Source organism: Lentinula edodes (genome assembly GCF_021015755.1).
Source record: "Lentinula edodes strain Le(Bin) 0899 ss11 chromosome Unknown C8R40scaffold_47, whole genome shotgun sequence".
Classification (NCBI taxonomy): domain Eukaryota; kingdom Fungi; phylum Basidiomycota; class Agaricomycetes; order Agaricales; family Omphalotaceae; genus Lentinula; species Lentinula edodes.
In genome coordinates, this window is record NW_025764353.1 from 134,683 (window position 1) to 154,953 (window position 20,271).

A 20,271-nucleotide genomic window follows, 5' to 3' on the forward strand; every position below is an offset into this window, starting at 1 on the left:
TTTCTGCCGTCGCTGCCTCTGGTTCTGATATTACTCAGGTCGGCTATAGTGGGTTCAATGAATACTGGGGGATTCTGTTTGACCCCCGCGCCGCCTTGGACAAGTTTAAAGGGCCGTAGAGCCCCGATACGCTCCGACTAATCGCTCTGACCGAACCTATCTCTCGTCGTGATACTACTGAGGCAAGAACTGGTGACCGGAAGGCGCATGTGCGTGAGGCGTTTCCGGGTGATGGACGAGTTATGAGAGCGTGGGGATTTCTGATGTATGCTCTTTGTATGGCGCGCGCGGGTGCGGTATTCACCCATGAACTGATTCTCGTCAAACCATCGGAGGGGTATCCATGGGGGTCTTCCCTTTCCTAGCTGTTGGTAGGCCATAGATTGAAAGTGTGTCTACTGTCAGATCCACTCAGGTCATCATCCCAAGTGGGTCTGTCCTCTGTTGGGAGGCTCGAGCTTAAAGATGCAATTTTGGAATGGGTTCTGGGTGAGCTTCCAGGGGCCTTCATTGGATCATTTGGCATACATACAGTTCCCTATAATATTTTGACCATGCAGCACACATTTCACATAATAAAAGATTACTCATAGGAGCTGATAAACTCTAATAATGCACTTTGGCAAATCAAGACCAGAGCTGGGAAGAGTTGAGACGTGTCAGAATCTGGAGATGCGGAACATCATGAAAGGTCCTGAAATCAAAAGGAAAAATAGATCTAGACGACAGAAGTAAGGGAGGAAAGGACTGTCATCCTTTGCGGCCTATTATGGCCAGGATCGTACAAATTCAATCCATGTATACATAATGGTTCGAACGTTCTTCGACACATCACATTCGCAGCATTCTTTCAATATACGGTAGTGAAGAAAGGACGCGTGCTATCGTGGAATGACCATTAGCATACTCACATTTTGTCTTGTGGGTAATTCAATAATAGGCAGCATACACTGAAACATGTTGAAGAAGGTCAATGTGATAAATGTATAGAGAAATAGTTCCAATTCATACAGCTAGTTAACTATTCATGTCACTAACACACTCCCAGATACCTTTCAAGTTTTCCTTCCAGAGGGTGACTTTGCCATCCCCGCAGCTGACAGCAAGTAAATTACCAGCTAGACTCCAGGATACCCGCCAAACAACATCAGGGAACTTGCTAGAAGCTCCCGAAGAAGACGAAGGCGAAGCTAATGCAGACGACGGGTCAAGAGCAGTCTTCACCCAAGGCGAAGTCGCGGTATCCTTCGTCCAAATCAACACGGTCTTATCCTGCGACGCAGTAGCGATATAGCTTTTCGGAAGCCCGATATTCGGAGCCCAGGCGACGTCTCGAACCCAATCAGCATGCCCTTCCAACGTATCTTCCTCGACCCATGATTGAGAGTCCTCGCGGTATCCCCAGATTTTTACGAGATTGTCGCAGCCGGCGCTGGCAAATCGTTTCACGGATTGGGTTTGAGATTGTTGGCCTGGAATGGATTGTTGTTGAGGAGTGATGAGAGAGCCGGGTATGACGGCTGGGGCCCAGGAGACGGCGTTGCATCCAATGGCGTGTCCATTGAATATGTCGGCGACCCAGCTACCGTCATCTAGGTGAAAGTACAGTCAGAAGCCGACGATGGGCTAGATATGTGGGAACGCGCCTTTGAAAGTAAGAACAGAAATCTTTCCGTCGGATGATGCACACGCCAGCATAGCTCCAAGCTCATGAGGAGCCCATGAAACGGAATTTACTGCACATTGATAAGTTTACTGGGTTTGTCTGAAGGACCGAACGCGTACCAGAAGCGGTGTGCAATGTATGTTCGCCAACTTTCGACCATCCGCCAGCCGAAGCCTGGCTTTGTTGTTCCTTCCAAATTAACACTTTTCCATCGTAGGAACACGAAGCCAGTATGTGGCCGAATTTTGGATGAGCCCAAGCGACCTGCCAGACGGGACCTGTATGTCTATTATTCAATCAGCTGTCAACGCTCGTTGTCGATAAAAGGCCGGTAGAAGACACACCCTTTCAGTGTATGCCCGCCAGATGTTTTTGAAGCATCTCCATCAACGACATCAAAAACCTTGACAGTCCTATCTGAGGAACAAGTAGCGAGTCGTTTTCCGTAATAGTCTAACTGTGCATCATGCTGGCGAAATAATTAATTCTTCATTACGGTGCTCTAGAACGCAGATGGGCGTACAATCATATCTTCATGAGCAGTTTCAATGGGAACAGAGTCTGATACCGTCGCTGAAGGCTAAGAGCTCTGGTCAGCATTGGGTCAAATCAGTAAAATGGATTGTACCATCGCGTTTGAATAAGAAGAAGAGGACGTGGCGTCACAGTCAGTGCACTGCTATGGCAGCGTGACAACAGGTGACAACCGAGGAAAAGCGAGGAAACTGTCATCATCATTGTACCATACACTAACAGTAATCTCGTCTAATCTCGTACAATATTCTGATAAACTTAGAGACCGTTCTGTTTCTCCCAAGCAACGTGTACATCAACGGCGGCAAGCACGGTCTCCTCCCAAGGTATATAATTCTTTAATCCCAGGACCTCTGCCGCGAAACTTGTGTCGAGTGGAGCATCAGTCTGCCTCGGAGGGACAATGTCTTGTGTTGGAAGTCGATTTGCAAGTTCAGGCCTCTCTCGACGTATCAAATCCGCTACATCTTTCCACTTGAACGTCGTATTCATAATAATAAACCTTTTGTCACGCCCGGGAACTGGCAGAGCAGAGAGAGCAGCGACATGAGCCCAAGCAACGTCGCGTACGTCGGCTAAATGCCCAAGGGGATAACTGGGGTAGGCTTCGGTACCTGTTGTGAGGATCTTGCAGAGGTTGTAGTTGGTTCCAATGCTAGTTGGGGAGTCTGTAACAGGGAAATTGGGAACGAGAGGTCCAAAAACGGCTGGCGGAAGCACTGTATGACCCGGGTCAAACGAGGTGACGATTGTGAAGGGAAACGGAACGTACTCACATATTGTAAAATCAACGTCAGGATACTCTTTTGCAAGCTCCCAGACTTTTTTATCCGCCAACGTCTTTGACTGTTGGTATATAGTCATTGGTGCCTGATGACGATCAAGAGTTTCCAGTGTTGCAGGATGGAAGAATTTCTCTGTAACTAATTCTTTGCCAAACGCTGTCTGTAATTGTGCTGAGGGTTTGTCAGAACATGAGAGAAGCAATGTATATACGAATGCATACAATCAAAGAGACTCGCAAAAGTCCCGGTGATAATGATCTTCTTGATTCCTGCGTCAATGGATTGGCGTACGATGTGAAGGGTACCATCATACGCGGCCTGTCGAAATATTTATTCGTCTCCAGGAAAACCGAATAACTGAAAATTCGACGCGCCTCAAATATCTGATCACTTGGAGAACCCTTGCTGAATAACTCTGCTGCCATGTGGATGACTACGTCAACACCCTTCAAATACTTGGTGTAGTCGGAAGTGAGAGTAGGTACTTCGACAGCTTCGAGGTTAGAGGCATCAGGAAAGATCCTTTGTAGTTTGGCAGCAGACCGAGCGGCGGCACGGACACGATAACCTTTATCCAAAAGTTGCGCGACGACATGTGAGCCGATGAAGCCTGTTCCACCAGTTACCTGAATACATAAAAGTTAGCTAGCATGTCAAGCTGTAGTATTAAGCGACGTACGAAGACCAACTGGTTCATGATTCGTTCTTGTTAAACTGTCACCGTGCACCAAATATTATCATTTATCGCATTCGTCCTGTTGTGACCAGCTGACTGAGAGATTTGTAAGGCATTCTGCTGTCAACGCAAGATTATGAAGACACTAAGCTCAACATAGACATCGATAGAGGGCGGGAACGAGCGAATATATAATTTGATGATTACAGTAGTCAATATGGATACATACATACATTATGATTGAATAGAAACCACATAGGTTATGTAGCGTAGAATTTCATCACGATCGTTTCCATCCCCAGACATGAAACTTTCCTGGCTCACGAAGCCATATATCTAACACTTTCACGTGGGCTCGTACACTATTTGACCCCTCCGCAAGCTTGACTTCTCTGGCCTTGTTCCCACACTTCCGAAACTCTTTGGCGTTGGCGCATCTGTAAAACCTGTATTTTTGGCTAAGAGCTTGAAAGCAGCTGACAGCACTGTCCAGCTGGGAAAGTGCTCCCAGCAGTACTGAAAAACTGCTGGGAGTGCTTTCAGCACTGGACAGTGCTCTCCAGCTAGTACCCTTGCTCTCGCGAACATCCAGGTTTTGCAGATGCAAGGGCACCGTAGCACATCTTTAGAGTTGCCAGCAATATCAACACCTCTGAACCCCTCGAGACCCTCCTTCTCTCTCATCTGCATAGCTCGAAGATGCATCTCGATCAAATCGTACTTGTTTTTCCCATCAAGACACCATTGTTCCCAGTCCAGCAGTTTTTTGAAGAACATTTTTAACTCATATCGAGCCTTATTGCTCTGCGAGATTGCACCAGGGAACGTTCATGGAACATCACAGTACATGCAATGGCAAAGGTGTTGGAGAGTACTCCGCTACGACTGCTTGAACCTTTCCTTTTTTGGTAAAGGCTGTTATTACTATAAACTATACAGTACCTACTATATCACGACCAAAACGGATTCGAGACCCTCAGTTGCTTTACAGACAACTGAGGTGAGCTTGCTATACCTTAGTTCATATTCCGTTCGCTAACCTAAAGTAGCTTTACCATAACAGGTACATACATATCAATATACAGTTGCTTTACAGACAACTGAGCTTTACCATAACAGATTATGAGACTGGTGAACTGAAAAGGGATCAGAGTAAAAAGAATAGAACTAGATACCACAACTACCGAAAAGTCAAAAATGTCATTTGGAAGTAGCCCAAACATCCCGAGACTCCCGGATGAGAAACAGCTTGTCGGTGAGGAAAGCTGGAGACCATACAAGCGCGAAATTGCATTCGCGATACAATCAAGAGGCCTAACGGGGTACATGGATGGGACAATTCCGAGACCAAACCAGTACCCAGGACAGATATACCCATCATCCCAACCAACTCCACTCTTTAGCCCCACGCCCTGTCTGGAGGAGTGGGAGGCCCGAGACAGACTGGTCGCAGGAGTGATTGTGTCGAATATCACTGACCCAGTAGGACTCGGAATAGACGAGACAAAGAGGGCGTCCAAAATCTGGCAAACGTTAATCAAGCGGTTTAAAAAACGAGACGAACAATGAATCCATCTAGCGGATACCAGCCTACGACAGGAAAAGTTCGAACCGACTGAATAAACGATGGAAAACCACGAGAAAAAGATGCAAAACCTACTGAAGAAGGTTCACAACTTGGGTGGGACGGCAACAGACGCCCAGTTCAGACAGATCATTATCTCCTCGATGCCCTCAGACTGGAGGTCAGACGTACGTAGCGTCCCCGGGACATTGAGCGCAGACGCATTCACCTACCTGCATACACTATGGTATGAAAAGGAGGAAGAGCAGAAGGAAGATGAAAGGGACTTCAAACGCGTTAAGGCGCTGATGGCAGCCCAACCAAGGACGTCAACCTCGAACCAGAACCGCGCAGGAGGACAGACAGCCATTACGTGCCACAACTGTGGCAAGCCGGGGCACATCACCCGAAAATGTTGGGCAAAGGGCGGAGGAATGGAAGGGCAGGGACCAAAACAGGGCCAGCCAAAAGGAACAGACACTAGCACGAATGCAGCAAGCATAGAAGACACCGACATAAAAACGCCGATGGCCACGTACGTAATGTCAGCTACAGCAGGCAACAAACCAAGTAAGTCTGAATCCGTCCAGGAGCTCAAGCCCACCGCTGACCCCGCAATCAGACAGAGTGATACCCTTCTAAGGGATCAGGGTCAGCAGGAGGCAGGAGACGAGGACGTAGATACAGACTTAGGTAGATACAAAGTTGTCGTAAAGAGGGAGTGCATGGCATGCCATGGAAACACCCCTCTGTATTCCCCATCCATACCAATAATACAAACCTTCTTGGACTCAGGAGCATCGGAGCACTGCTGGGTGCAAAGATCTGACTTCATAGAGTACATGACAGTACAAGGGCAGGGGGGAAGTAGCACAATATCTGGAGACGCCGGAAAGTTCCAAATAACTGGAACAGGGACAGTACAGTTCACAGCTCGAACTAGCGCAGGTGAAAGGGTGGTCCAGCTACGAGGGGTAAAGCATACACCCTCGTTCGGACATAACCTAATATCATTGCCGACCTTGGATAGCAGAGGCATGAGAGGTGAATGGGGACAAGGGAAGATGACAGTCCAAAGCCCAGACAACGAAATAATCCTGGAGGGACAGGGACACAACAAGATGTATGAAGTAACAGTACTGGAGAGCGGGGAAACAACCGCAAACTACTCCCGATACCACGACAGACCCACCGACGCTATCACCTGGCACAGAAGGCTAGGCCATGTATTCATACGGCATATACTACGAATGTCCAACCGCAAACTAGTGGATGGACTGAACATCACCAACCGAGAGGTACACGGCATGTGCGAGGACTGTCTGTATGGGAAGGCAACGAAGCACCCATTCGATGAAGTCCTCACGCACGAATCAGAGGTGTTGGAACGAGCACACATTGACTTATTCGGCCCGTCACGGACAAAGACCAGAGGGGGAGCAAGCTACCTTATGTTATGCACTGATGGAAGGTCATCGTATCGAGTACCATACTACCTGAGCAATAAAAGGAAAGAAACCGGAGTCCGAGCCCTACATGAATACCAACTCATGGCAGAGAAACAGACAGGGAAGCAACTGAGGATGATTCGGATAGATGGAGGCGGTGAATTGAATAATGGTCTTGTTGATGCCTACTGCGCCAAAAATGGTATCACCATCGAGAAAGTGCCCCACGACTCATCTGCTGCAAACGGAGTAGCTGAGAGAGCATTCCGCACAGTAATGGAGGGTACACGTACATTATTAGAGGACGCAGACCTGCCCTACTCCTTTTGGGGAGAGGCATCCAACACGTTCATATACGTAGGGAACTTTGTACCATCTTCGCGCTTCCCGGACACAGTACCGGTAGAAGCGTGGACACGGCAGAGACAAGACATATCACACCTACTGTCATGCCCTGCCTACAACCAGACCAGCCCCAGTACCAGCCACACGTTGTCACACACTCTAACCACCTCCTGCACTTCCCCTACACCTCCCCAAGTACCATCATGCACCTCCCTCCTGCACCTTCCCCACACAAGTACCACCGTATACCTACCCAAACGTCCTTCACCGACACACTGTCATACCCCGACCGCCACCAGACCCATCTCAGCACCAACCAGAAGCTCCCATATGTTGTAAACCCCCAAGACAGATCCGTTACCCGAGCACCTGATGACTTCTCCGACACACGTACATTCCCCGGTGCACATACAGGACCCCCTACAGCAACTCCATTAAGTATCAATCTCGATTACCGCCTCATGTTCACTAGATCCCCTGATGTTCCCTTGTTCACTTCCTGTACCTATTTAAGTAGTTCCGCAACATCCCCAAGCCCAGCTTGGTATATTTTGAACACACACCCTTTAACATAGGTCCAGTCCCTGTTCCTTTGTACCTGCTACCTATATGGAATTCTCTTTACTCTCTATTTCTTTATCTCTGTTTCTCTCAACTCTGTCTATCGTCTCTACGATCGTCTATATGGTCCAATACACGCTTTAACTTCACGTCTAAGCAACCCGAGTGAGTCTCCAAGCTCCCTCAAACAATACTAAAAGCTCCCCAACGCCTACCGCCTTGGTAAGCCAACCTCCCCAAAACCTCCTTGAGCTCCCCAATTGCTCCATAAGCTCTGGGACCTCAGTCTAGGTAATGTCGAAGCTACCTCCTACGTCAAACTACTTGTCGCTTCTCCGTTACCACCTCCAACGCTCGAGGACGTCCACCTCCAACCCCCAGTTCCCGGGACCTCCCCTTCCGGGCGTATACCTTCTCAGGAGCTTATATACTCAAGACCTATTCTCCATATGACCTATTCGATCTCACGTTGACGTTCTAGCGAGTACAACTCCTCCTACGCAACGCTACTAGGTTTTGTACCTCCACCTCCTCTATTTTACGTCTTAGGGACCTCCCTGGACCTTACAGGAACCCCTTCAAGGGTCACATCTCTCAATCCCAGCCACTACTAGGTCATTCCCGTCCTCGGTTGCAGTTTCCGTAGCTCCCTTCGAGCTCCAGCCTGCTCCTAGCACGCTACAACGTAAACTTCTCATACCAAACCTATCCTAAGACTTATTCTGACCCAGGTCTTACACCTATGCCCATTCGGCTGCAACTGCTGGGCAACACTACCGAGGAGGAGGACTGACGGGAAGTTGGGGAGACAAGCGGTTAAAGGCAGGCTTCTGGGGTAAATGGGCCGCAGAGGGTACCGGATCTGGGTACCAGAGACCAAGAAGATCGAAGAATCTCACAATGTGAGCTTCGAGGAAGGCCACCCACACCGAACGCGTCAACCAGCAGTAGTAGAGGAGGAGGAAGGTGGGGATGAAGAAAGGGAGGAACCGGTCAGGCCAGGCAACCAAGAAAATGAAACACCCACCATTCCTAATAATACCGAAGTCAATAACCAGGGAGAACATCAGAACCTGCCAACCGAAACACCAGGTGCCACAACCTGAACCTACCAATGCGCCACAACCCCCAGCTCCTCCCAACGCCATACGCCGCAGTGAGAGAGGACATATACCATCTCGGCGGCAGCTAGAGAACAAAGAATACAAAGAAAGGGAGCGTAGAGCAAGGGAAGAAGGAGAGCTGTGGTCGACAGAGGAGGGGGAGCCACTAGCACTAATAGCGCAAAACCCGTATTCATTCGCGGCAACCTCGGGTGATTTGTGGGTGCCGCAGTCATACAAACAAGCTATGAAAAACCCGGAGTTATGGACTGAACCCATGGAACAAGAATTCAAGACCCTGACAGAAAAGAGTTGCTGGGAACTAGTCCCATTGCCACTGAATGCAAACCTGACCGGGGGAAGATGGACATACGCAGTCAAATTCGATGCCACAGGTAACTTACTGAAATGCAAAGCAAGATACGTAGCCCAAGGGTATACTCAAATCCAAGGGCAGGACTACGACAAGACATATGGCGGTGTAGCTCGGATGGAATCTGTCAAACTTGTACTAGCAATTATAGCAGTCCTTAAGCTGTCCATATTCCAGGTGGATTTTACCGCAGCCTTCCTGAATAGCCCAATCACACATGAGGTATACATTAAACAACCTGAGGGTTTTATCAGACCCGGAACAGAACACCTAGTCTGCAAACTAAAGAAGTCTATCTACGGAACAATGCAGGGCAGCCACGATTGGCAGGAGACACTAGCAACAGGATATAGGGAAGACGGCTACATTGCATCCAGGGCAGATCCATGTATATGGTACCGAAGGAATGGCGGAGAGTACACAATTACCAGTACGTATGGGGATGATGTATGCGGGGGTTTCTCCACCAAGAGAGGCCAGGATACGGCAGTAAGCAACTTAGGGAAACGGTGGGAGGCGAACGAGGTGACAACTGAGGTCCTGCTCGGGATGACAATCAGACAACACCCCAACACAAAAGCGATCACCATAACACAAAAATCATATTTCCAACGCATGCTAATGCACTTTGGGCTGGAGCAAGTTCGTCAACGGAACACCCCACTACCCCCTAACGTCAAACTACGCGAATCACCAAATCCACTCCCGGACAAGGAGCAACAGTACATGAGGGACAAACCATACCGTGCAGTCGTTGGGTCTATCCTGTGGGGCCAAGTATGCACCCGTGCCGACCTCGCGTTTGCAGGGAGCCTGTTAGCAAGATACCAGCTGAACCCCGGGCGCAAACATTGGGCATGCATAGAATGGGTCGCAGGGTACATTCTCAACACCCTTGACTATGCAATAACGTACCAAGCACCGGCAGCACTGACTACAGCACCAGGGATGGGTCTGAAACCATATGCGTATGTGGACTCAGACCACGCCGGGTGCCAAGACACATATAGGTCAATGTCGGGGTACGTATTCTTCATGGCTGGTGCACCCGTTTCCTGGAGCTCAAAACGACAATCCACGGTCGCACTTTCCACTACGGAATCGGAATACATAGGCTTATCAAGGGCAACACAGCAGGCAGTATGGCTCATGTCTTTTCTTGCGGAGGTAGACCAGAGACAGGAGGGCCCCATACAGATGCTGGGGGACAATTTTGGGTCCGTCTGTCTAACCAAAAACTCGAAACGACACGCATTAGTCAAACATATCGAGATGCGACACCACTATATCTGAGAGAAGGTTGCGAGCGGAGAGGTGAACATCCAGCGCATACGCTCAGGGGAGAACGTGGCGGACATTTTTACCAAGGCACTTAATGGAACCACTCACTCCAAACTAGTTTCTCTCCTCGGGTTGGATCGTACGGAGTAGGGGGGGTGTTGGAGAGTACTCCGCTACAACTGCTTGAACCTTTCCTTTTTTGGTAAAGGCTGTTATTACTATAAACTATACAGTACCTACTATATCACAACCGAAACAGATTCGAGACCCTCAGTTGCTTTACAGACAACTGAGGTGAGCTCGCTATACCTTAGTTCATATTCCGTTCGCTAACCTAAAGTAGCTTTACCATAACAAAAGGAGGTTCCATTTAGACTGAAATTGGGTGCGACAAACATGCCGAGGAAGGAACAGATCGACGTATGAGATGGTTATTTCTTCCCCCAGATGGATATCTCACACTGCGGAGAGAGTCAGCGTGAAAGTTAGGTGGTCAAATCTCCAGATGGCATTGGGTCTGCAACTATTTGTCCAAAGATGAATTCCAACAAAAAAACGAGTATGAGATCTGCAGCTCATACCTATGATTACATCGGGAAGTTTTTAGGAAAAGTGCCTGGTACTTCTTATCCTGAGACTGCAGACCATTATCGTTCACCTCCAGTTCAATATTTAAACCATTTGTGGTCAAGATTCCCATCGGCGTACTGCCATTTACCGATGTTGAGCAATCTTTTGAACTGTATATCTCCCTCTTCACTTGGTCATCTAAATGAGAGATCAAAGCTTTGTGATATGATCCGGATTCCTCCAAACCGAAAACAGAAGCATCGAGTGCCATGTTAGTTGGAAGAACTAACACAGGGTGCTCGACTAATACAACTCCGCCCTGTGAGATATATGTTTGGGCGAGCATACCCATATCGCCGTTGAGGTTGTGAGCATTGTCTACAAGGTACGAATCATGACCTACTTCACAATGAGTGTGCGCTACATTGAGTCCATTATCCCATTCAGATTGCTGGCCAATGGTTCTGGAGAGGGTGACAGTGGACCCAAAAATAGCTGCACATTGCTGATTACCGTAAGCTCTCGGTGTGGATTCTGCAAAACTGAGCAAGTGGCACTGGTACTGCAGCGCCGGACGCCCAGCAGAAAAGTCCTTGTTATGCTTTGGCAATGAAACCTTGAGCTTGATGATAGGTGCATCTGGGTCCCAGATCATTATGATCTGAGAGTCAGTGCCACTACAGGCTTTCTTGCGCTGCACTTTGGATGAGGTCTTCGAAGTGATTGCAGCTCCATTTCCGATGGCGGAAAACTGGAGAGGAAAAATTTGCTTTGAACAGTGGAGGGTTTTCTGTGATGAGATATCCATCATGATATAAACCACTGCCAGCTTTGCTTTCCGACAAGAGTTTGATGAAGAGAGACAAAGGAAGAAACAAGAGGTTTATTCGAGCTGAACACAACATTTGGTGAGAGTAGAGGAACAGAGGGAATCAGTGGCGGTTGTATGAGTTGCCAGTGGAGAGTTTTGAGCATCACCAAAGAGGATATGGAAGTTTTTGAATGAAAGATTGACCGAGATAACTAGGCAAATCAAAGGAGGTATGGTCGATTGTGTATAGACAAAAGGCATCATGAAAGTAGTGGGATGTCTTTGACCAAGCTTTAATATGAATTTGCCGCCACCTTGGCCAACTGTGTTTCCAGAAATGAGGTTACAACAAAGGATGCTATAGCTGTCCAATTGCTATTCATCACAAGAGAATCCATTGTTGGTATACAGGTCTGAATGACAAAAATGTGTTATACAATGAAGTGAAATCTGACCCAGTGTTCACAACTCGCAGTCATTATGAAGGATGCGAGTACTAAGAAGATCGGAGGCAACACAAAAGGTTTTTGCGTAGTTTTGCATGCGGTAAGATCATAGAAACTGAGATTTACTTGAGGAGAAGTCAAAAATACGGAATGCACTTCAATAAGGCTCGAAGCATCGAACATGAGGACAAAGGGAAGGTGAATTGATTATTGCTGTAAGGCATTGTGAATACAGTCATTGGATGACTTCCCGTAAGGATTATTGGACAGTATTTATTTCTAACAGTTTCTAACGTCCTAAGTGAACTAGTCCGATCAACGGATTTTGAGCAGAACTTGAGACGGTTCTGCACTCGCTTACTGGGATAAGTGAACAGCGCATCAACTGTCCGTCAGTCGCATCAGACCGGCTCAAAAATTATTTACTCAGATTATTGGGCAAAGGCTTACAGTGACGGCATTTCCCACGAACACCCCCCAATTCATTTGGGAATTTATTATTGAATTGGAGGGTGCTCGTGGGAAATGACCGTCACTGTACGGGAAGTCATCGATCATCCATTGTCCTCACGGACATGAACTATGCACGTGTTTTGATCGCAATCGTGACGACGCGCGCACGCTCATCGTGGCAAGTACTACATACATAGAGTTCTAAAGAATCATTATATTATCCTATAAATGTTTGACTTTCGCTGCGCACCATTCTCGAGAACAGTACTCTAAGCAATCCTTCTCACTATTGCACAAAGGTCTTCGAGTTCATTGAAGATTTGGTATTACTGATACGTGAGAGTTACAGGGAAGTGAATATAGTTAAACGCATGGTAATTAAAGCTATGCTGAAGGAGGGAAGCTATGGGAGTAACTTCGGACTCGGATGTCGATGATTTTGCATCGACTTTTTGTTCCTATAATTATATCTTCTTTTTAGATGAGGACTTAACAGATATGTTTGACTTACATATTTGCGCTATTGCATTTGGCCACAAGACTAGGCCTATTGTAGCTGGAAGACGACAAACCGGCAAAGAAATCCTCATATGATGGAGCAAAAGAGCACTGAGGCAGTGGCTGTCGACCCAAAACTTGGTAGTGACTTGGAGTGTCGGAAGCAGGGCCTTCTGATATTGAGTAGGAGTAATTGCTCTGAGCGGGAGGAGCCTGGGATGTTATGCACTCAGAATAAATGCCTGTTAATGCAATAGAATATATTTCGTCCAAGCTGCGAACAAGGTTCAATGGAAGTCTGATACCACCCAATACAGCACTTACAATTCCTTTGTGAAGTTATTTTGTAGGCCAGCTGCCCAGTCAACAGGTGCAGGGGAGGAAAACCCGTTCCTCTTGATAGTAGCTATTGCTGTGTCGTAAACCTTCCAACTAGTGAAACTTAAGACAATTTTCTCGGTGAACAGAGGCAAATCCTCACTTACAACTGCTGCTGGAAAACCCAATCTACGCTGGAAGATGGAGTGCAGGCAGGAGCTTGAAAAGACGACATATTAGTGAGATCGAAAAGTATGAGAAGCTGAGTCGCACCAGCTAAATTTGCCTTATTATATGGTTTCTTGAATACGGTCAAAGCGCGTTGGCCACCTTTGCTCATAGTCACGTCCGTCTTTTGTTACAACGACAATGGAAAGACAACATTGTGGCCCAAGGGTCTTGCCCTTTTCGTTGGACCATAGCACGATTGCATTTCTTGACCATTAACGGGCACATAATTCTCGGCGGGATCAAACCGAGTTCTACAACTCTAGTCACTAAGTGGGAATACTACTTCCAAGTTGATCTAAGCCTCGAAATCCCCATTCCTCCACAACGTCTCGGCGCGTTTCTTCCAGTATCGTTCACATCCACAGTCAAATGTTGCAGAATCACGGTCATCCCATTGAACGTAAGGCACATCGGATTCAGGTGCTGGATTTCGGAATATCAAGCTATCTCTCTAAGCAATTTTGAGTGATGGTCGTCAAAATAAATGCGACACTAACCATTCCTAACCTCAAATGGATGCCTGGAGCTTCCGGTGGGACGTATGATTCCAATACATCATGGGCGCCCTTGTGAGGCTGAGCATTATTGTTGTTGTTGAATTTGCTTGTTATGATAACCCGCTGAGCTGCTTTCGCTTTGATAAGTCTCTGGATGTTCCGAGTTACCACTCCTGATTGAAAATGTCCTGGCCTGGCTGCTTTATGTGCACCAGTATGAGCGACATCACCCAATGCGAATACATTCGGATATGCTGTGTATGAGGAATTTGATGTAGCATTGTGATCATTAGGGGAAGCAATTTGGAGCGTAGGCAAAACTCGGATATACCCAGTTTCGGGGTCGACGGCGGCGGGTGCGAGAGCGCGAAGTGGATCAGAAAGTGGTGTACCGCCAAGACAAGTGATCTATGAAGCTCTTCAAAATTAGAGAAATGAGATGAAGCATACCACGCACAACCAGATCGGCTCTCAGTTGCTCCCCTCCACTCAAGTGAACAATGAATTCCGGTGTCTTCCGCGTGACTCCTAGTATTTCGTTAGAATCATCAAACATCCCCTCCACTTCCTCAATCCTAATTGCCCTTTGTCCGAGAATAGTGTCTACTCCAATTTCTTTCATCTTCTCCATGGCAATATCATGGAGACCGTGATGAAACGTATGAAGAAGCTTTGCACGAGAATGAACGAGAGTGACATTTTTTGAAAGTGTGGACTTATAGGTCTTGATATCGGTCACAAGTTCTGGACGACATGCAATATCAATACAAGAAGATACAGTGGTGAAAGTATACTCACGTACTCCGTAAGCCCCGCCTCCAATGACAACGATTTTGTTAGCCCGTTTCATATCTGCTTGCCACTCATGTATGTGCACAAGTCCTTTTTCCTTGTCATTGCTTGTGTCTTTGGTGAGGGTACTATTCACGATATTAGAATTGTGCAACCCGAGTGTTGTGCGTTGGCCTGTTCCTGTAGCAATGACAAGGTATTCATAAGGGATAGTTCTTCCATCTTCAAGAATGACTTCAGCAGAAAGAATCGAAGTAACTAAACCAGTAATTATATGCGTGCAACGATGCGTTTTGTGTGGTGAGAGCATTGCATATGCTTCATCAAAATATTCTGAAGTGTAAGGAATAAATGCCTTGCTCTCGAAACCAGATACAGCATGCAATCGCGGGAAAGCAAAGATGTTCTGCGAGAAATTAATCTTTTGTATCTTCTGATGAATAGCAAGGGCAACCTTGAAATGTGAGCTCTTCTCAACAAGCACGATGTTGTGCGTCTCATGGACTAGCGGTATGAGATCATCAACAACTTTAGATCCTGCACCCCGCCGAAGTATTTAGATTCCGATCTAGTACGGAGGGAAACATACACGAAGCTTACCGACGTAGCTACCTCCTACAACAACAATGTTGGGCTTCACATCATCACCACTTCCATGTGGGATCGTGTCAATTGCCATAGGTGTCTAGGAAGGATACTAGTCTTGTGGAATAGTGGTAATAGGTGGTCACCTCTTCAGAGGAGGCAGATAATGATTGCAAGCCAAAAATTTGGGGTCGGTATATAAAGGATTTCGTGTAGTGGCTGTTATCTCTCCATTGTGTTTATCAGATAAGTACCTGATCAATCATCGAGGACCGCAACGGTGACGATTTGAGAGTGAACGCCGAACAATGCCAAACAGTCGATATTGGTACAACGCAAGTACCTCTTGGGTACTGCTACTAAGATGAAGGTGTTCACAGACATCCTATTTGGGGTAACTAGAAAGAGAACAACATGAAAGGATATCGTGACGAGATTTGAATATGTCACTCCAATTTTACCACTGGCCTGGTACAAGAGGGTACAAGATGTACATGGGTAACCCCGCCCAAATTATAAGGTTATTCCCTCCCTTCAGGGGACCACTTCGGGTTATTCATTTCAATATGCGTGACCCCACCGCTGAGAATACTGCTGGCAGTCAAATTGAGTTGAGGTGAAATAGCTACGTTGGATTCCATTGACCACACAGCAACAGCTACAGTGCTAATTAACAGGATGTCAGAGCGCGATGGTATCAACACAAACAAGTGGTCACCCACCTGACACCTTGATAATCGAGTATACCTTGATGAACCGGAAATTCGAACTGCGGACTGAAATGGATGTTCAGCAGTATCGAACAACACTCTTCGGTAGTTAAACATACCCAAGATTAGCTACTCTCTTTCCTAACATCCAGCCGTTCACGAACTACAGAATATGTGGCAAGATGCACTTGGGATTGGAGGAAGTTGGCTCTTACAAGGTATGCACGGTATGATTGTCCTAGTTCTTCTTCAAACGTGAATGACATGAAAACATCAAGACCAATGGGAACACTGAGATTGAACGTAGTGACGAAAAACCCTGCGCCCGCGGAGGCGTTTGGAAGCCCAGAAGAGAGAGGTCGGCCAATCCAGTCTGTAGTATCGAAACCTGGAAGGTGCCAACCTTTGCGCTCGCCAAAGAGCCCGCCTTCATTGAGAATTCCGCGAACTTTGTCAGGGTAACCAGAGTAGCCGCCAATTTTGCCTTGAACTCTCCATTCGGAGAAGATACCGCAGTCAAGCCGGAAGCCCCGTATACCCCGAGGACTTTTTGGATCGTTGAGGGTAACTGCATCTACTATTAGATATAAGGTGTTACATAATGTGTCGATCACTTACGAACGGTTTCATTGAGGCCCATGTTATCCTAGCAAATTTAACATTTGGCAGTCCATTGCCAAAGTAGTTTTTGGACATACCAGGACATACCTGAAGGATAGTTATGACATTGTCTTCCTCTGGCAACAACACTCCTTTTGGAAAAATGAACTGGTCATCAGTTTCCTCGAGGATGTTGGAGCTAGCTGAGGCACTGTGTGAGTGATAGTCAATGGTGCGGTAACTGAGGATGATATATAATAACGAACTTTCCGTACGATGTATTGAGGAATACACCATTCAGCCATACACTGGCAGCAAAAGCTGACAAGATTTAAGTACAATTCAATCAATTTCACAGTAGAATAGAATCGATACCTTCTCCCCCGTTGATGGAGAGATTGACACTCTTTTCTAATCCTGTGGCATTGAAATGGCCTCTCCACAGAACGATATTTTCACAGCTGATAGTACATACTTGGTCAGTTTACGAAGCTATGCGAAAGACAAGAGACTGACAACCCATAATCACAGCCATAGAGTATACGTCCATCGCCGTAGTACATGGGAAAAGGGATATTCGTGGTAGTGTGATTTGCCACTGTCCAAGATGAATCATCAAAAGTTTTGGAAATTTCAGGCAAACTATTCCTGAATTTCCAACCCGACAGAGTCGGGACTTTGACTGCCACTTGAGCACCGTTTGGGGCAGGAATCGTGCCCATTAGAACAATGCTGGGGGTGTGTCTTTGTGACGTGCCAGATGCAGCTCGTAAATCAATCTGTTTGCCATTCCACGTCGCAGAAGTGATCCGAGCAGGACCAACAATAATTATCTTTGTTCCATTGGATTGATAGGTGAGGTTTAAATCCCCTCTGATGTTTAGAATGCGCGAGTCGGAGGCAATAGAAGCTGACCGCACGAGGTAGGGTCCTCCTATGAGCACCGTCTCGTTTGTACCTATGCTCCAATAGCTTTTATGTGGGTCAATGCTGGTAGACGATGAAATGGTAGGGGCAAAAAACATGGATGCGGTGGGCGTGTCAGCGAAGAGAATTAGTTGCGTATCGGATTCGAAGACTGTGACTAGACCAGGGGAGAATGGTGCGGAAAAGGAGATGACTGTGATTGCCTCAGAGAGACCGACAGATGTTCCATTGGTAGCCGTGAATACATCGGCTGAGGATGAAAATCCGGAGAGAGCAAGCCCAAATTCATGAGACTGCGAGGCGTCACCATAGAGGAAGAGGACGTCCCGCGAATCGATGGAGCCAGAGAAGAAGACCTGTGCAGTCGAATAGAGCATACGAGATTTGGCGCCGTATGCGTAGTCGGTAAGGACCACCTTGGACTCACGACCACTGAGAGTAATCGCAGATGTCACAAGGGGAAGATGTAAAACGTCTCCGTGGACAGTCGTCACATCCAAAGTGAATGACGTTATCGCACTACATAGAGGACAAAAGTCTAAGCAGAGATAAGTTCGGGGTGGAATGAAGCGTGCGCACGTAGAAGTAGAATCATTCTGCCGCACGATCCAAAAACCAGCACCCGAGTCAGGGTTCTGCAAAAAAGTGACCGCAACAGCGGAAGGGTCAGATACACCACTTCCGCCGGGAAGCCCAATGGATGAATTTCCGATCCGGTTCGTTTTGTAGAATTCTGGTGAACTGCGAAGGAAAATACCTTGAAGCTTTATCTCTGGGTGTTTGGGAGTGAGAGCACGAGATTCAGATATCTATTAAACTGATCTTAACATTACGAGGTATTACGCCGCACATGTGAAGACATCGCCTCACCGTGCCACCATAATCATAGGAGGTATACACCTGGAACAAGGTCGAGATGAGCATTCTTCTAATAGGACACTCATTGTGACCTTACTCCACTGAATTAAGCATTCCTATAAGCACCTGAGATGCAGGGTAGAGAAAACATACCCATATGGGAGAGCCCCCCAGGACGTGCCTCCATAGAACATGTAATAACTAACAAGTTTGACATTACTGGCCCATAGCTGACGATAGAAGACATTCTCGAACTCGGGACCAGTAAGAAGTGTGCAGCCACTATATTCTAAAGCCGCAAATGAGCGGGGTCTGCGGTACAGACATTCATTGGCGCGCACGAGCAGATCCAGGACCCCATCCGTTTAATGACCCTCCTTGCATTTCTGAACAATCGTCAGATACACATGTGCAGAGATGGGATCCAAAGTACGCACCTGGTACGTAGAAAGGTTGCGATGAATCTACCTGCATGTGGTAATCGTAGTAGTCGACGACAGTGTGCCACTCATCCGGGTCAGCGCAGTCATACCGTTGAGGGTAATAGTCGTTCCTGCAATGAGCAACTGTTATATTTCTGAGTGGACTTTGAGCATGATCTTTACCCATGTAAATCAACAGCACCCTAGATGAGCAATTAGAAATGTCTCTTAAACAGGATCATTGTAGTACCGTTCCATTAATAAAGTGGTCTTGGTTTCCAGCATCGTTGTATGTGAAAGGAATGACAATGCCCGCCTCCCGATATGTAGCTTCTAGTTGCGCCATGTAAGTCTCTCCGGTATCCAGATTGTACTCGTTGTCTACAAAATGATGCAAGTGAAAGGGCGGTATGGGTACGCAGAGGTACACAGTTGAAGTTGACTGACCGATTTGCAGAAGAATAACAGGGCCACCATCGGTGATCTCGTTTCCGCGGATCTTAGAAGCGATTGCCTGAATGTAAGGAGTCCACGCCTCCCGATAGTCAGATGCATTCGTGCGAAGCGTTCCAGCGACCTCCGATGTAATCCAGTGTGCAATTCCTCCAGCTGTTGTCTCGGCGTTGATATACTAGGTCAAATCTTTAGTTTCATGAGAAGAGAACGCAGTTAACCCTACAGGACCTAAGATTTTACATCATTTGAACGTTTTGACTTCGATAATGGAGATGAACATACCGGGTCGTAGAGTTATCCAAACTCCAACTTCTCTAGCAGCGTCAAATAGAGGTTGAAGATCTCTCCAGTCATTGAAATCGATTACACCACGGGAGGGATTTAATAGTCCCATATGAGTGTATACCTTTGTATATGTAAGTTGGTTCCTCTGACATATCATTATCATATCAATATTGTCACTCACGCTTATACTGTTGAGACCTGCAGCCTTCACTTTTTCAAGAATATCGATCCATAGCCCGGGAACCGGTAGGCGGAATGTGTGGAATTCACCGCCGCTGTTGGAGCGAAAGTCAACAAGTGCCATTTGACATCAAATGATAGCCAAGTTACTCACTGTAAGAATACACGCTGGTCTTTCAGAAGAAGGCTATAACTGTCAAACTGGACTTGGTCAGTATAATTAGAAGCAACAATCTTGTGCACTAAGACAAGGATTATCATTGCCCACAAGCGAGGGAGAAGATTCATGGTGACAA

The 20,271-nt window shown here is 46.9% G+C and overlaps 6 protein-coding genes across 6 annotated transcripts; all 6 read right to left on the reverse strand.

Annotated features, from left to right (window-relative positions):
- Window positions 1–926: 926 nt before the first annotated feature.
- C8R40DRAFT_1258350 (WD40-repeat-containing domain protein) lies at window positions 927–2,388 on the reverse strand. The gene is made up of 6 exons (XM_046233794.1): window positions 2,295–2,388; window positions 2,190–2,246; window positions 2,011–2,135; window positions 1,786–1,952; window positions 1,647–1,736; window positions 927–1,592 (listed from the first exon to the last, which is right to left on the reverse strand). Exons 1-6 carry the CDS (start codon window positions 2,295–2,297, stop codon window positions 1,018–1,020), a joined length of 1,017 nt encoding a protein of 338 aa, XP_046081274.1. The 5' UTR covers window positions 2,298–2,388; the 3' UTR covers window positions 927–1,017.
- C8R40DRAFT_1127448 (uncharacterized protein) lies at window positions 2,381–3,950 on the reverse strand. Its single transcript, XM_046229058.1, has 5 exons — window positions 3,665–3,950; window positions 3,360–3,611; window positions 3,207–3,303; window positions 2,977–3,156; window positions 2,381–2,919 (listed from the first exon to the last, which is right to left on the reverse strand). Exons 1-5 carry the CDS (start codon window positions 3,680–3,682, stop codon window positions 2,459–2,461), a joined length of 1,008 nt encoding a protein of 335 aa, XP_046081275.1. The 5' UTR covers window positions 3,683–3,950; the 3' UTR covers window positions 2,381–2,458.
- A 6,842-nt stretch (window positions 3,951–10,792) lies between these two features.
- C8R40DRAFT_1073447 (uncharacterized protein) lies at window positions 10,793–11,717 on the reverse strand (the record flags this gene model as incomplete). Its single annotated transcript, XM_046226570.1, has 2 exons — window positions 10,793–10,853; window positions 10,918–11,717. 2 exons carry the CDS (start codon window positions 11,715–11,717, stop codon window positions 10,793–10,795), a joined length of 861 nt encoding a protein of 286 aa, XP_046081276.1.
- A 1,406-nt stretch (window positions 11,718–13,123) lies between these two features.
- Window positions 13,124–13,772, reverse strand: C8R40DRAFT_1175882 (uncharacterized protein; the record flags this gene model as incomplete). The annotated part of the gene is made up of 3 exons (XM_046232404.1): window positions 13,124–13,388; window positions 13,439–13,546; window positions 13,600–13,772. The coding sequence occupies 3 exons, from the start codon at window positions 13,770–13,772 to the stop codon at window positions 13,124–13,126; spliced, it is 546 nt and encodes a 181-aa protein (XP_046081277.1).
- Window positions 13,773–13,936: 164 nt separating this feature from the next.
- C8R40DRAFT_659039 (uncharacterized protein) lies at window positions 13,937–15,844 on the reverse strand. The gene is made up of 5 exons (XM_046235800.1): window positions 15,553–15,844; window positions 14,959–15,489; window positions 14,618–14,904; window positions 14,171–14,568; window positions 13,937–14,114 (listed from the first exon to the last, which is right to left on the reverse strand). The coding sequence occupies exons 1-5, from the start codon at window positions 15,629–15,631 to the stop codon at window positions 14,102–14,104; spliced, it is 1,308 nt and encodes a 435-aa protein (XP_046081278.1). The 5' UTR covers window positions 15,632–15,844; the 3' UTR covers window positions 13,937–14,101.
- A 214-nt stretch (window positions 15,845–16,058) lies between these two features.
- Window positions 16,059–20,236, reverse strand: C8R40DRAFT_1057602 (glycoside hydrolase family 35 protein; the record flags this gene model as incomplete). Its single annotated transcript, XM_046225160.1, has 20 exons — window positions 16,059–16,203; window positions 16,260–16,313; window positions 16,367–16,410; window positions 16,463–16,815; window positions 16,866–16,893; window positions 16,956–17,058; window positions 17,114–17,168; window positions 17,223–17,308; window positions 17,364–18,293; window positions 18,354–18,583; window positions 18,645–18,674; window positions 18,782–18,921; window positions 18,974–19,018; window positions 19,070–19,185; window positions 19,238–19,257; window positions 19,305–19,435; window positions 19,502–19,685; window positions 19,770–19,916; window positions 19,977–20,070; window positions 20,130–20,236. 20 exons carry the CDS (start codon window positions 20,234–20,236, stop codon window positions 16,059–16,061), a joined length of 3,042 nt encoding a protein of 1,013 aa, XP_046081279.1.
- Window positions 20,237–20,271: the final 35 nt, after the last annotated feature.

Bases quoted from the DNA above. Each gene is read 5' to 3' on its own strand.
- C8R40DRAFT_1258350 (XM_046233794.1), bottom strand. The intron at 1,737-1,785 runs GTACGCGTTCGG...ATCAATGTGCAG, and splicing joins TACATTGCACACCGCTTCTG to TAAATTCCGTTTCATGGGCT. The intron at 1,593-1,646 runs GCGCGTTCCCAC...ACTTTCACCTAG, and splicing joins TTCTGTTCTTACTTTCAAAG to ATGACGGTAGCTGGGTCGCC.
- C8R40DRAFT_659039 (XM_046235800.1), bottom strand. From the start codon at position 15,631: ATGGCAATTGACACGATCCCACATGGAAGTGGTGATGATGTGAAGCCC. The intron at 14,905-14,958 runs GTGAGTATACTT...CATGTCGTCCAG, and splicing joins AGGCGGGGCTTACGGAGTAC to AACTTGTGACCGATATCAAG. The intron at 14,569-14,617 runs GTGCGTGGTATG...AGAGCTTCATAG, and splicing joins AACTGAGAGCCGATCTGGTT to ATCACTTGTCTTGGCGGTAC.
- C8R40DRAFT_1127448 (XM_046229058.1), bottom strand. The intron at 3,304-3,359 runs GCGCGTCGAATT...ATATTTCGACAG, and splicing joins CAAGTGATCAGATATTTGAG to GCCGCGTATGATGGTACCCT. The intron at 2,920-2,976 runs GTGAGTACGTTC...CGGGTCATACAG, and splicing joins TGACGTTGATTTTACAATAT to TGCTTCCGCCAGCCGTTTTT.